This window comes from Euleptes europaea, chromosome 10 (genome assembly GCF_029931775.1).
Source record: "Euleptes europaea isolate rEulEur1 chromosome 10, rEulEur1.hap1, whole genome shotgun sequence".
Classification (NCBI taxonomy): domain Eukaryota; kingdom Metazoa; phylum Chordata; class Lepidosauria; order Squamata; family Sphaerodactylidae; genus Euleptes; species Euleptes europaea.
Window position 1 is genome coordinate 77,302,418 of NC_079321.1, and position 14,270 is coordinate 77,316,687.

Sequence of the window (14,270 nt, forward strand, 5' to 3'; positions counted from 1 at the left end):
TATGTCAGGATTGTTCCCTCTGTTGACCCTGACATTCATTTTTTATAGACACAAACACTTCCCCACAAAAAGGGGAGTGGGATACTGTAAAACAAAGGTGGGAATTCTCTAAATTCAGATCAAACCATTCTATTGCACAATAATACCATACATTGAAGCACCTTTTTCCATTATAAGTCAATTCTATTAACGTCTTCATTCTTCTGCAGAGCAGTAAGCTGAAGCAAAACATAGAAATACTTTACTTTTACAAGGTAAATTCCTTCCTATGAGAAATTTTCCTTTGCTTCCAGAGTTCAATTAAGATTAGTCTAGCTGCTGTTTTACTTCTTTTTTTAAGCCACGAAAAGATGAGACTACAAAAGGGAAAACATGGGCATATAATATTGCCAAAATCATGCTATGGATTCTCAATTAAAACTGAGTGAACAAATCATGGCAATTCTACTAGTGTAAAAGCACCCTCAAACCAATTCATCCTTCTGTATCAGAGCAGCATATCCTGACTAGCAACAGCTCTCCAGGGTCTCAGACAGGAGCTTTCCCAGCCAGGCTCCCAACAATTCTTTGAACTGGAGATGTCAGGGTTTGAACTAAGGACACTTTGCACAGAAAGCTCATGCTGTACCACTGAGCTATAGCCCCTGCCCTACAGCTCAGGAGAGTAAACCTGTTCCACAACATCACAACAGTGCTTCATATTTCTGAAATTCTAATATGACTCAACTGTAATCTAATCTGCAATCCCTACTGTTTTAACAAACCCTGCCCCATTCCAGTTTATTTCACATTAATTAGGTTTTATTAATGTGATTAAAATCTGATAAGCCATACGTAATATTATCACATTGAAACCTGATCAACCATATATATAGCAAGATGTCTGGTTAAACAACACCCTTACATGTTCCTTCACCCAACAATTCTACACAAAATATTTCAATGAAATCATCCTCAAAGGAAGGTTAAAACCTTAAAATAAAAAATAATTGTCCCCTTGAAATTTGTAAAAAATAAATAAAAATGAAACATGTACATCAAAAGATCATCTTGTATTTTAATACTTCTGTTTATGAGAAGGAAGGGATATAAAAATGAAAAGCTGGAATGTTTTTTGGAGAGCTGCCAAATTGTACATATCTGGAGTGGGGAAGGAGGGCTAAGAGATGATTGTTCAACAGCTACCCCATCCCCTCATTTCCTTCCCATCATACAGAAGTGCTGTAACATTATTAGCAGGAAAACTGGCTCATGAGAATAGACTGCTCAGCTTTAAACCTCAATTTAGAAACACGACTGCTGACTTTATCAAGATTAATGTTGGTCACTTCCTCAATACAGAAAATGAAGTACAACTGCTAAGAGAGAGTCACATTACAGGAATGGGCTTCTTAAGATCATGCGTCTAACATGAATCTCATCTGTTTATACAGAATTCCAAATATAATGCCACACTATAAAGCAAAAAATCCAATATAGTTTACGATGTGTTTTAATGCTGTGAGCCACATCAATAGACATGTGGCAAACTGATCTTCTCAGCTCCTAGATGCATTCTAGCTGTTTGCGTATGGGTGGGAGAGGTTGTTGGAATTCAGAAGTTGGTCATTCCAGTGTTTGGTATGTACTATTTTTAAAGTACTTAACTGAGAATGCAATCCTGTATATACTTATCATGAAGAAAGTCCCATTGAACTCCCTGGCCATATTCAGACATCATGATAAATTATGGTTTGATCAAGCCCCATTAAGTTTCAACATCTGAACTCAAATTTGTTTTATTTATTTAGAAAAAAAATTATGCCATCTCTTCAGAGATCTGCTCAAGCATATCACAACTAAAACAGTACAATAAAATCATTCAGCCATTAAAAAATAAACTAGTAAAAATATGCCAGATCATTACAAAGTACAAGCCATACATGTCATAAAATATTGAAGACAATCCTCAGACTAGAACCAAATTGTAACAACAATTATAATAATAAAACCACTAGTCAGAAACCTGAGTAAAAAAAAAAAAAACTGTTTGGGCATTATAGCTAAAAGACAGTAGGATAGCCACCAGGTTCGCCTCTGAAGGCAGGGGCATAGAGAACAGAGCTTCAGAACAGGATCTTAACTGGCAGGCCAGACAGTATGGTACAACAACTCAGTTTTTGGTTAGCACCAAACTGAGATTTCACAGAAGGGTTAGAAGGTGGTTTGTCAAACAAAGTTTATACTAATTGTGGTTGTAAAATCAGAATTCATAAACCACAGGTCATTGCTTCTTATAGCCACCTGGTCACAGAGACAGCAATATAGGAAGGATGTATTTCCTCCTGGGAGGCAGATGAGATGCAAGAATCATGAAAAATGGAGTTTACACACATCAAAGATTACAATAATAGTGTAGGGGAAACAAGCTCAATTTGATTCAGGCACTTGCATTTAGACATCACAGCAAACCGATCTGATTCAAGGCATCCTAAATCAGGATTTTTTCAGTCACACTTAATGAGTAACAGGGGTGGTCAGTCAACGGGCAGCAAGACCAGCTGCCCTGGGCCCCATGCTGGGTGTGGTCCTAATCTTCCACAGCTCTCCCCCCTTAAGGAGGGGGGGGAGAAGAAGAGTAGGCTTCTGCCACTACTTGTACCTGCTCTGTCTGGTACTTGGGCAGCAGATTTCACTACCAAATGGGGTACATTAATGTCAAAGAAACCCCCTTGTGTGTGTTAGATTAAACAGAGCCGCACCCAAGGGGCCAAAAAGCCGCATGCAGCTCGCAAGCCGCGGTTTGCCGACCTCTGGTATAGTGGTTAAGAGCGGTGGACTCTAATCTGGAGATTCTCCACTCCTCCCCATGAAGGCTGTTGGGTGACCATGGGCCAGTCACAGTTCTCTCAGAACTTTCTCAGCCCCACCTACCTCACAAGGTGTCTGTTGTGGGGAGGCAAAAGGAAGGCGATTGTAAACCACTTTGAGACTCCTTAAAGATAGAGAAATCAGCGTATAAAAACCAGCTCTTTTTCTTCTTCTTGCTTAATCAGGAGAGGTGTCACAGGTTATATTTTGGGGAACAAAAGATCAGGAGGGACTGATGACACTGTCTGGGATAGTTGATGAGTTTTTGTTCTGTGTACGCCTTCCATATTCTTGCATGCATTAGGGCTATTATTATTACCAATCTCACATGAACACATGAAGCTGCCTTATACTGAATCAGACCCTTGGTCCATCAAAGTCAGTATTGTCTACTCAGACCGGAAGAGGCTCTCCAGGGTCTCAGGCAGAGGTCTTTTGCATCACCTATTTGCCTCAAGCTAAATCTAGTTGGCTTACCAATTTAGACTTCTGTGAATGTAACCCTACCTTACAGGCATACTACCCTGCAGGGTTGGTGTTTGGTTTTGTAACTGTATATGGCAGACTGGGGTAACTCTTGGTCTCAGCCTGGTTGAACCCTGTATGAGAGTTGGTGGCAGGCTACCTAAGAGTGGGGTGGACTCCCTGCTCGGGGTTTTGTTACCAGGGCACTTGCCCTCCTGTAAAACCAAGGAGTTCCAGGGGCTGCATGAGATTGCCACTGAGAGTACTTTTTTCCCACAGGAGGGACTGCTTCCCTATTTATGTATGCGGGTAGCCAATAGTTGTTGTAATCTTCCAGGGACCCCAGCATACATGCTTGTTCTTTACTTTGCATGTATCTCCGGCCTCAGGAGAGCCCAACATAAGAAGGCATTCAATCAGCTTGGGAGGAGGGGTGTCCCAATGACAGGCTGTTTCAACTTCTGGCAGTTTCTGCCAACCTTGCATGGGGTGAGGGACATCCCCTGCTTGGCTCCAGTGAGGTTGCAGGGGTTCTGGGGCCCCATCTTGGACTTTTGTTCCAGGCCCCAGAATCACCAACGCCATCACTGTGCACAAGGAAAAGATTCAGGAAGAAGGAGTGAGAGGCAAGACAACAAGCTGTGTTTGTGCCTACCTCAGATGAACCTCAGTTTGTTGTGAAGCCTTGAGTGCAGGCTTATATTTGGTACAACACACTCTGAATAAACCATAGTTTAAACAAATCATGATTTATCAAGCCATCTGAATGCAGCCACTAAGACTTTCAAGTAATCATGTTTAGAGCTGCACTGCGGGGCCATTTGAAAATATTCAAATATGCTCTTGCACTCAGATGTAAATTTAACTACAGAATGCAGAAATGACAACAACAGCTTCAAACAGCAACACTTACATAACAAGGGCATTTTTGCTAATATGCATTTTACAATTCAAAGCCTTTATTGACATTAGGATATGCATTTTAAAGGCACGCTAACTAGAAATTTACCTCTTTTAAAAGGGAGAGACACTCCAACAAGATCTTTGGACAATATATCAGAAGTAAAAAAAAAAAAAAAGAGTTCAGACCAAAGTCTATGGAGTACAAGCAATGCTCTATTGGCCTCTAGTGAGTATAAACTGGAAACTAAATAATGTTTAGCTGCCAGTAAAACACTAAGTAACAGTTTCTTAACGATCGGTGGTAATGAACATCTTGGAATTTTGCCTTTCTTTGCCTCGAGTATCAGGGGCATCGCAACCAGAGATACCATGTTTCAATCAAGTCACAGCAAATGTCAGAGTCACTTGGTGGATGGGTTTTAGTTCAGATTCAGGGCTTAAACGACTGGGAATGGAACAGGAAGGAAAAATCCATTGTACCACTGCTGACCAGAATGATGGATTTACATGTGGGTCATACCAGGGAATTAAAACTCCTCAAAATAACAGGGGTGGGGCTGAGAGTATTTAAGAAGGCTCCTCTCGCCAGAGGCTGGGCTGAGAAACAGAGGAGGAGCTTAGAGACAGATCAGTGCACATTTATTTAAAGTTTTTGTTTTTTCCTCAGTGGCTGGGGAGCAGTAGTTGAGGTTGCTGTGTGTGTGAGTGTGTGCTTGGAGCCTGCTGGGGAGAGGTTTCTGAGTGCTTCTCTTTGTTCTTTTATCTAGCTGTACCTGGTTTGGCTGAAGTTAATTGCTCTGCTGTTGAAGGGTGGAGCTGAGAGTATTTAAGAAGGCTCCTCTTGCCAGAGGTGCAAGCTGAAGGACTCATGCCCTGTGTCTCATAGCCTGGGTCCCTGGAAACCAGCTGACTAGTTTCGACATTTTATATTTGTTGAGTGTTTTTGCTTGTCAAGCAGGGAGTCCTGAGAGGCAGTTTGTCAGGGGATTTATTGGGGAAGTGTAGGAAAGTCAGTGACTAATTTCAGCAATCACAGCAGTGTGGCTAGTGAGGGAGCTGAGGCAGTAACATGCAAGGTCTGTGGCATGTTTGTATTTTTACCTGAGGGTAACAATAATTACACTTGCAGCAAGTGTAAGTTGGTAGCCCTGCTGGAGGAGAAGATACAGGGACTTGAGGCACGCTTGTCCACACTCCATTTTATAAAGGAAGGTGAAATGTTCATGGACAGAATGAACAAGTCATGTCAGTCAGACTAATCTTATCTCCTTTTTTGAGAAAGTTACTACCTTGCTGGATCAGGTGAATGCTGTAGACATTGTTTATCTTGATTTCAGTAAGGCTTTTGATAAGTTTACTCATAGTATTCTTGTTGACAAATTGGGAAAATGTGGTTTAGATCCTATTTCTGTTAGGTGGATCTGAAACTGGTTGACAGATCGCACCCCAAGAGTGCTTGTTAATGGTTCTTCATCCACTTGGAGAGGAGTGACTAGTTGAGTGCCTTGGGGATCAGTCCTGGGCCCTGTGTTGTTCAACATCTTTATAAATGATTTGGATGAAGGAATAGAGGGGATGCTTATTAAATTTGCAGATGATACTAAATTGGGAGGGGTAGAAAATATGGTAGAAGACAGAGCCAGGATACAGGATGATCTTGACAGGCTGGAGAATTGGGCTAAAACTAATAAAATGCACTTCAACAAAGATAATTTAGGTAGGAAAATCAAATGCATAATTATAGAATGGGGGATACCTGTCTCAGCAGTAGTGTTTGTGAAAAGGATCTTGGGGTCTTAGTAGACCAAACACTGAACATGAGTCAGCAGCGTGATGTGGTAGCTAAAGGGTAAATGCGATCTCGGGCTGTATCAACAGAAGTATAGTGTCCAGAACATGCAAAGTGATGGTATCACTTTACTCTGCTCTGGTTAGACCTCACCTAGAGCATTGTGTTCAGTTTTGGGCACCACAGTTTCAGAAAGATGTAGACAAGCTGGAACGTGTCCAAAGGGGGGCAACAAAGATGGTGAGGGGTCTGGAGACCAAGTCCTACGAGGAAAGGTTGAAGGAGCTGGGTATTTTTAGCCTGAAAAGGAGAAGACTGAGAGGGGATGTGATAACCATCTTCAAGTACTTGAAGGCTGTCATATAGAGGATGGTGCTGAGTTGTTTTCTGTTGCCCCAGAAGGTTGGGCCAGAACCAATGGGTTAAAATTAAGTCAAAAGAGTTTCTGTCTAGACATTAGGAAGAATTTTCTAACAGTTAGAGCGGTTCCTCGGTGGAACAGGCTTCCTCGGGAGGTGGTCAGCTTTCCTTCTCTGGAGGTTTTTAAGAAGAGGTTTGATGGCCATCTGTCAGCAATGCTGATTCTAGGACCTTTGGCAGATCATGAGAGGGAGGGCATCTTGGCCATCTTCTGGGCATGGAGTATGGGTCACTGGAGAGGCAAAGGTACATGCAGAGGACAAGGGTCACTCTCTAAGAACGTTCATTAATTCTCATCCTTAACGCAAGCTTTTAGCTCTGGCTCCTAGTTACACGCAATCACTCTTTTCATACGCACATGCACACATAACTCAGAGGCAGGAAAAGGGAAGTACTGAGGCCACTGATGAAAATAACACTCGGGGAGGGAAAAACCAAAGTTCACCTACCCAGGGCTGTCTTAACAGCATTATGGGCCCCTGGGCAAACCAGCGTGCGGGGGCCCCTACGACAACCAGTCACGGGAATAAAAAGTAAATGGTCGAAAATATTAAACATAGATTTATTTTACTGGCACTTCAACAAAGCTGGTGTTAAAACATTAAGAACATGCTGTACAGCCGCAACTAATCAACATGATAAACATTTATAGTTCGGTAATTCACAGTGGGTAGCCGTGTTAGTCTGTTTGCAGTAGTCAAAAAGGGCAAGAGTCCAGTAGCACCTTAAAGACTCACAAAAATATTTTCTGGCAGGGGATGAGCTTTTGTGAGCCTGCGGCTCATGAAAGCTCATCCCCTGCCAGAAAATATTTTTGTGAGTCTTTAAGGTGCTACTGGACTCTTGCCATTTGTAGTTTGGTATAGTCTAGGCTACTGTGTAGTAGTATTGATGTATGGCAAGTCACTTATTGTTCAAGACTTTCTATTCCTTGGTTCCACCATCAACCAAAAGCGAGACTGCAGCCAAGAAATTAGAAGGAGATTGAGACTGGGAAGGGCAGCCATGAAGGAGCTAGAAAAGATTTTGAAGTGTAAGGATGTGACTCTGGCCACCAAGACTAGATTAATTCATGCCATCATATTCCCTATTACTATGTATGGGTGTGAAAGCTGGACAGTGAAGAAAGCTGATAGGAAGAAAATAGACTCCTTTGAAATGTGGTGTTGGAGGAGAGTGTTGCGGAGTCCGTGGACTGCCAAAAAAACAAACCAGTGGGTTCTAGATCAAATCAAGCCTGAACTGACCCTAGAAGCTGAAATGACTAAACCGAGCCTGTTGTATTTTGACCCTAGAAGCTAAAATGACTAAACTGAGGCTGTTATATTTTGGTCACATCATGAGACGACAACAGTCACTGGAAAAGACCGTCATGCTAGAAAAAGTTGAGGGCAGCAGGAAAAGAGGAAGACCCAACAAGAGATGGATTGACTCAATAAAGGAAGCCACAGCCTTCAATTTGCAAGACCTGAGCAAGGCTGTCAAAGATAGGACATTTGGGAGGACTTTCATTCATAGGGTCACCAGGAGTCGGAAGCGACTTGACGGCACTTAACACACACACAAGTCACTTAGCACGCACGGATGAGCCTAGGGCCCCTATGCTCGTGGGGCCCCCGGGGCAAGTGCCCACCGGGCCCAGGCGTTAAGGTGGCCCGGCGCCTACCCCCAAGTATCCTCTGCGCTTCTGTAATCTGGGAAAGGGGAAGGAGGGCTCCGCAGAGCCCGTCCTTGGAAGGAAGCGCCTGCCCGGGGAGGCGGCGGCAAGCCTCCCCGGCGCTGCCAAAGAGCAGGGAGGCCGCCCCTTGGCACTGCCCGCTGCTGCCGTGGCGCAGGTGGCCTCCCCGCCGGGCCCCTGCCCCGCAGCCCCGCAGCCCCGCAGCCCCGAGGGCAGCGCCCCTCTCGCCCCCGCCCGGCGCCGCCCTGCCCCGCGGGAGCCCCTCACCTCGTCTCCGCGCCCCCCTGGGCGCGGCTCGCCGGGCCGGCGGCGGGGGGATGGCTGGGGTGGTAGGCCGTCAAGACCACCCCCCGGGAGCCCGACCACCGGCTCATGGCATCGCCGAGCCCGCGGCGCGGACGGCAGGCTCAGCCTCTGCGCCACCCGGGCGCTCCTCCCCGGCGGGGCTGAGCTCCGGGCAGGCGGGCAGGGCGCGGGGCGGAGCTGGGCGCTGTCCCACTTCCTGCCTTCTGCCAGTTGGACTCTATGACGCACGGCCGTCTTGGTGACGGGGACCCTCCGGGGGGCTCGGTCCCATGGCCCCGAAGGGCTGCCGCTTCCCAGGCAGCGGCGTCCTCCCCTCCGGCCGGGCGGCAAGGAAGAGGTGGTCCTGGCAGCTGCGCCCCGGCACAGCCCACCGCTCTCGCTGGGTCGCAGACAGCAGCCGCCCCCTCGCCTCGGCCCGATTTTGCAGGGCTGCCTCCCAGGAAAACAGTCAGCGGCGAAACAGGCAAAGGAGCTGCAGAGATTAAGGCGAGAAGAAGAAGGAAAAAACCCTGTGGCCACAAATGTCCCGGGTCCTGTCGTAGACTTGTGCAGTGCGTGTGAAAGGTGGTGGTGAAACGAGGCTTATTGAGCCAAATGGCACCTGCACAGGGGACCGCAGCCTACGCTGCACGCCGTGTCCCATCTGACACTTAAGGGCCCTCCCATCAGCGGATATGCCAGATGGAACAGTTGTCTGCGCTGACCTTGTGAGGGATGGACTACAACGGATGACAGGAACGCCCATTCGGGGGAAAGGGACATGCCTGAAGGCCCGTTGGATCTAATAATGTGTGTACAGTGTCTTCAAGTCGCAGCCGACTTATGGTGACCCCTTTTGGGGTTTTCAAGGCAAGAGACTAACAGAGGTGGTTTGCCAGTGCCTTCCTCTGCCCAGCAACCCTGGACTTCCTTGGTGGTCTCCCATCCAAATACTAACCAGGGCTGACCCTGCTTAGCTTCCGAGATCTGACGAGATCAGGCTAGCCTGGGCCATCCAGGTCAGGGTATTGGATCTCATGGGAGACACGAATGCCAATTGACTTGCACGGGCTCCGTCGAAAAACCTTACCGGACAGAAAGGTTGCCAGGAAAATGTGGAGCGGCTTTTGGGAAACCTTCCCCGGGACGTGGAGGGGCAGCCCCATACAGGAGTGGCAGCCCCCGGGAGTGGCATAAGTGCTCTGTGCCTGGAATGACAGCCACCAGAGAAGAAGGGTGGCCATTGGACCATATAAACCGCTCTGGCTGTGGAATGACAGCTCCCGGAGTGGAATGTCAACCTCTGGGAGTGGCTTAAGTGTTCTAGACCTGGAGTGACAGCCCCTAGAGTAGAAGGGTGGCCATTGGACCATATAAACCGCTCTGGCTCTGGAATGACAGCTCCCGGAGTGGAATGTCAACCTCTGGGAGTGGCTTAAGTGTTCTAGACCTGGAGTGACAGCCCCTAGAGTAGAAGGGTGGCCATTGGACCATATAAACCGCTCTGGCTCTGGAATGACAGCTCCCGGAGTGGAATGTCAACCTCTGGGAGTGGCATAAGTGCTCTGTGCCTGGAGTGACAGCCCCTAGAGTAGAAGGGTGGCCCCTGGGCCCAGATGAACTACTCTGGGGCTAGAATGACAGTCCCCACAGCGGAATGACAGTCCCTGGGAATAGCACAAGTGCTGTGGGGCTGGAATGACAGCCTCCAGAGTGGAATGACAGCTCCCAGGCATAGTCGTTCTAGGATGGGAATGCAGAGAGGAGAGATAGTTTTTGATAGTATCTTGAGTGTACTGAGACTCAAATGAGCCCCCACAGTGGAATGATGATCACTGTGTTTGGCATAGGTTATCACTTCAAAAAAGGATGTGGACAGAATGGAGTGGGTGCAGCAGAAAGCGACGAGGATGATCAGGAGCTGAACATTAGGGGGGGAATTATAGAGAGAGTAGTGCAGCAGTGGAATCGGCTGCCTACGGAGGTGGTGAGCTTCCCCCTCTCTGGCAGTCTTCAAGCAGTGGATGGATGACCATTTGTCAGGGATGCTGCATTGAGCAGGCAGCAGGGAGTTGGACTAGATGGCCTGTATGGCCCCTTCCAATTCTATTATTCTACTCTAGGACTGGAATGATGGTCACTAGATTTGAAGAATGGTCGCTTTCAGTAGAAAACCTTTTCTGGTACTGGAATGATAGATCCCAGAATGCAGAGATGGTTCTTGGTATAGAATCAGTGCTCTGCAGCTGGAATGACAACCACTAAAGTGCAATGAAATACCCTACATGTGAATGAATGTTTCTGGATGTTTTGCAATAATCTCGGAATCAGCTCTGCCTCATTGTCAGCTGTTGTGTTTTCTTCTAGGGTCATGGAGTTTGTATCAGCTGCCTCATTCCGCACTGTTGATATATACACAACTTGCCGTCTCCCCCCTGCTAGACCTTATTACTGTTAAGTGGATCTGTAATTTGTTGACAGATCACACCCAATGAATGCTTGTTAATGGTTCCTCATTCACTTGGAAAGGAGTGACTACTGGAGTGCCTCAGGGATCAGTCCTGGGCCCTGTGTTGTTCAACTTCTTTAGAAATGATTTGGATGAAGGAATAAAGGGGATGCTTATTAAATTTGCAGATGATACTAAATTGGGAGGGGTAGCAAATACAGAGCCAGGATATAGGATGATCTTCACCGGCTGGAGAATTGGGCTAAAACTAATAAGAGGTGATATGATAACCATCTTCAAGTATTTGAAGGGCTGTCATATAGAGGATGGTGCCGAGTTGTTTTTTGTTGCCCCAGAAGGTTGGACCAGAATCAAATGAGTTTCTGGATAAACGTTAGGAAGAACTTTCTAACAGAGCTGCTCCTCAGTGGAACAAGCTTCCTTGGGAGGTGGTAGGCTCTCCTTCCTTGGAGGTTTTTAAGCAGAGGCTAGTTGGCCATATGTCAGCAATACTGATTTTATGATCTTAGGCAGATCATGAGAGGGAGGGCAAGAAGGTTTGCATCAGTGTTTGGCTCTTGGGGCCCTTTCTTGCATGCCCAGGGTAGTGCCGATCACCACTTTACAATCAGGAAGCAATTTTCCTCCAGGCCAGATTAACCAGAGATCCTGGAGAGGTGTTTTATTTATTTATATATTTATTTATTTATTTATTTATTTATTTATTGCTATCTTCTGGGCATGGGGTAGGGGTCACTGGGGGTGGGGGGGTAGTTGTGAATTTCCTGCATTGTGCAGGGGGTTGGACACATTGTGCAGGGGGTTGGTGGTCCAACTCTATGATTCTTCTATGAGTGAGAACCCATAAGACTTGCAGGATGGGAAGCGCATCCTTCCCATACTTGCCCACCCAGACCAACCCACTCGCTGACTCCTGGGCAGGTGGCATTGGCAACTTCTTCCTCCCCTGCCTGCCTGTTTTCCCCCCTCTACAGCTTTCAGGGTGGTTGGGAGTGGTACTGGCAGTTGCCATTCCTCCCCAGCCTCTGTGCTCATCCCTACTGCTTGGTGGTGAGAGGGAAGTAGCAGCTCCTGGTTTCCCTTCACTACCCACCTAATGTGCCATCTCCTCAGAGGTTGGGGGGGTAGTGGTGGCTCCTTCCCCCCACCCACCCAGGTGGCTTGCTGAAGCAGCAGGCAGGAGGGTGGTAGCAGCTTCTGCTATTTCCCCACCCAAAGTGCTGCCATCTTATTGGGAGATAGTGGCTTCTGCTCTTCTTCCCATCCTGCTGGTCCAAATGGGGGGCAGTGGTGCCAGGGGTGGGCTGCCTCAGGGTGTGTGGACTTCTCCTTCTTTCTCCTTGTCTGTCCTTGCACAAAGAACATATTCCTTTGTTGGGGGGATTTAACTCCCTCCATTTTTTTAAACTATCCAGATTTTTCTGCAAACTTGGGGAAGGAGTTAAAACATCTCTGTTCCCTCTCCATGGCCCCAATCCATAGATTTACATATCTGTAGATGGGGCAATCTTGAAAATTAGATATACTTTTGATGGACAGAGTAAAATATTTTCATTCAAATATCTTTGGCAGTAGCTTGTTGTATGGCCTCATCACCATACTCCACACTTTAGTGATTCTCTGATATTAGAAAGTATGCTGTTGACCAGTTCTCTGTCCATTTCCATGGCTGCTGTATTCTAAAAATTATTTTGGTGCTCACCTTCTTTTCCACTCCCAGGAACTGTTATTCCACTCTGGCGGGTGTCCTTCTGGTCTCAGAACAGTTTTTGTGCTCCCATGGGCCATTCTGGGGGCTGTCATTCCAGACCTAGAACACTGATTCCAGTCGCAGGGGCCCTGATTCCACTGTGGGGACTGTCGTTCCAGTTCCCAGAGCAGGATTCTTGAAATCTGTTCCACTGTTTCTTCACAACTTTTGTGTGCTGTAATATATTTCAATGGAGCCAATGGAAGTCAATTAGAATTCTTAGATCTGAGGTATCTCCCCTTGTTCTCAGTGGGCATTCATGTCATTTGTTTTAGTTCATCCCCTTGGTAAGCACTTTATGCTCTCAATGAACAACAATTAATTTCCATAATCACCTTTTTTTGGGTTTTCGTTTGTTTGTTTTGCTGAAGAGCATGGAAAGAACATATTGTGATGGATTCAGTAGGACTGGACAAAAAGCAATGCAAATATGCATGTTGTTCTTCAGACCAAACTATTCGTTAAGCCAGTTTGGTATAATGGATGGAGTGGTGAACGGAAGGTCATCAATGGATTCAAATCCCCACTCAGCCATGGTCCACTCATTCTCAGCCTAATAGTGCAATGCTAAAACTTTTCTGGATGAAAGTCCCATTAAACAGGCCAGAGCAGGATTCTGTTAAGAGTTGCTCTAATCTTCTTAAAGAGTTGTAGAGAAGATAAAAGAAAAGGCCAAGGGAGCCTATTTATTTATTTATTTCTCTTTTCTTCCCCGCTTTTCTCACCCCTAGAGACTCAAGATGGCTTATAAAGAGAAACAAAAATACCATTTATTTGTTATTTATAGTCTGCCTTTCTCACTGAGAGACCTTGAACAAAGAAACAAATGTACAATATGACCCCAACATCCTGGACACTACCCTCAGCTATTTGGAGAGGCAGTGAGTAAATGCTGCAATTAAATATGTGTATTTTTTGTTCAAAGAGCTGCATGGTGTTACTAGGAAGCTTATCATCTAGTTAAACAAATTCTGTCCTCTGACTTTGACTGCAAGCAATATCCATTAAAACCAGTTGGAACTTGGCAATTGACTTTTAGTGGGATGTAGCTTGCATCTCCCATTTCTCTTTGATCAACATGGAACCAATTTTTTTGCCCAGTGATCAGCTTGATCATTTGCAAAGTTAGGCACACCAAGACTCATTCAAACCAACAGGCTTGAACACAGGTAAGTCTGCATAGAATCAGCAGAAAACAACAAAAAACAAATGCCAGATTTTTGAAAGAAAGAACAGCCTTACCACAGATCCAGGCTAATGCTGGCCACATCATGTACTGAATTTTCTTAGAAAAAGGTATGTAGTATGTAAATCATACTACAGTATTTTTCCTATAGACACAAACTCACTCAAAGAACAGGTTCACCTCCACTATCCTAGTCATTATATGCATTGTGAGAAAGAATCGCTAGGAAGGAGAGCTTTAACAAGAAGACAGTTATTTTTCCTTATATTTTTCTCTTCCAAGCAATGTGTCTCAAAATGATCAAAACCTAAGTATAATCAGCCCTGGCTGGTATGTGGTTGGGAGACCTCCAAAGAACAACAGGGTCGTGTCGCAGAGGCAGGCAACCACCTCTGAACATCTTTTGCCTTGAAAATGCCAGCAGGGGTCACCAGACGTCATCTGTGACTTCACAGCACTTTCCACCACTACCGT

General features: G+C 45.9%; 1 protein-coding gene across 1 annotated transcript in view; it reads right to left on the minus strand.

Annotated features, from left to right (window-relative positions):
- The window catches only part of ARHGAP18 (Rho GTPase activating protein 18), an 86,326-nt gene that overhangs the window by 45,951 nt on the left and 26,105 nt on the right, over positions 1-14,270 (minus strand). Inside the window, exon 2 of the mRNA XM_056856227.1 lies at positions 8,094-8,883. Within this exon, the coding sequence (XP_056712205.1) occupies positions 8,094-8,883 (790 nt within the window). The remainder of the gene's footprint in view (positions 1-8,093; positions 8,884-14,270) is intronic.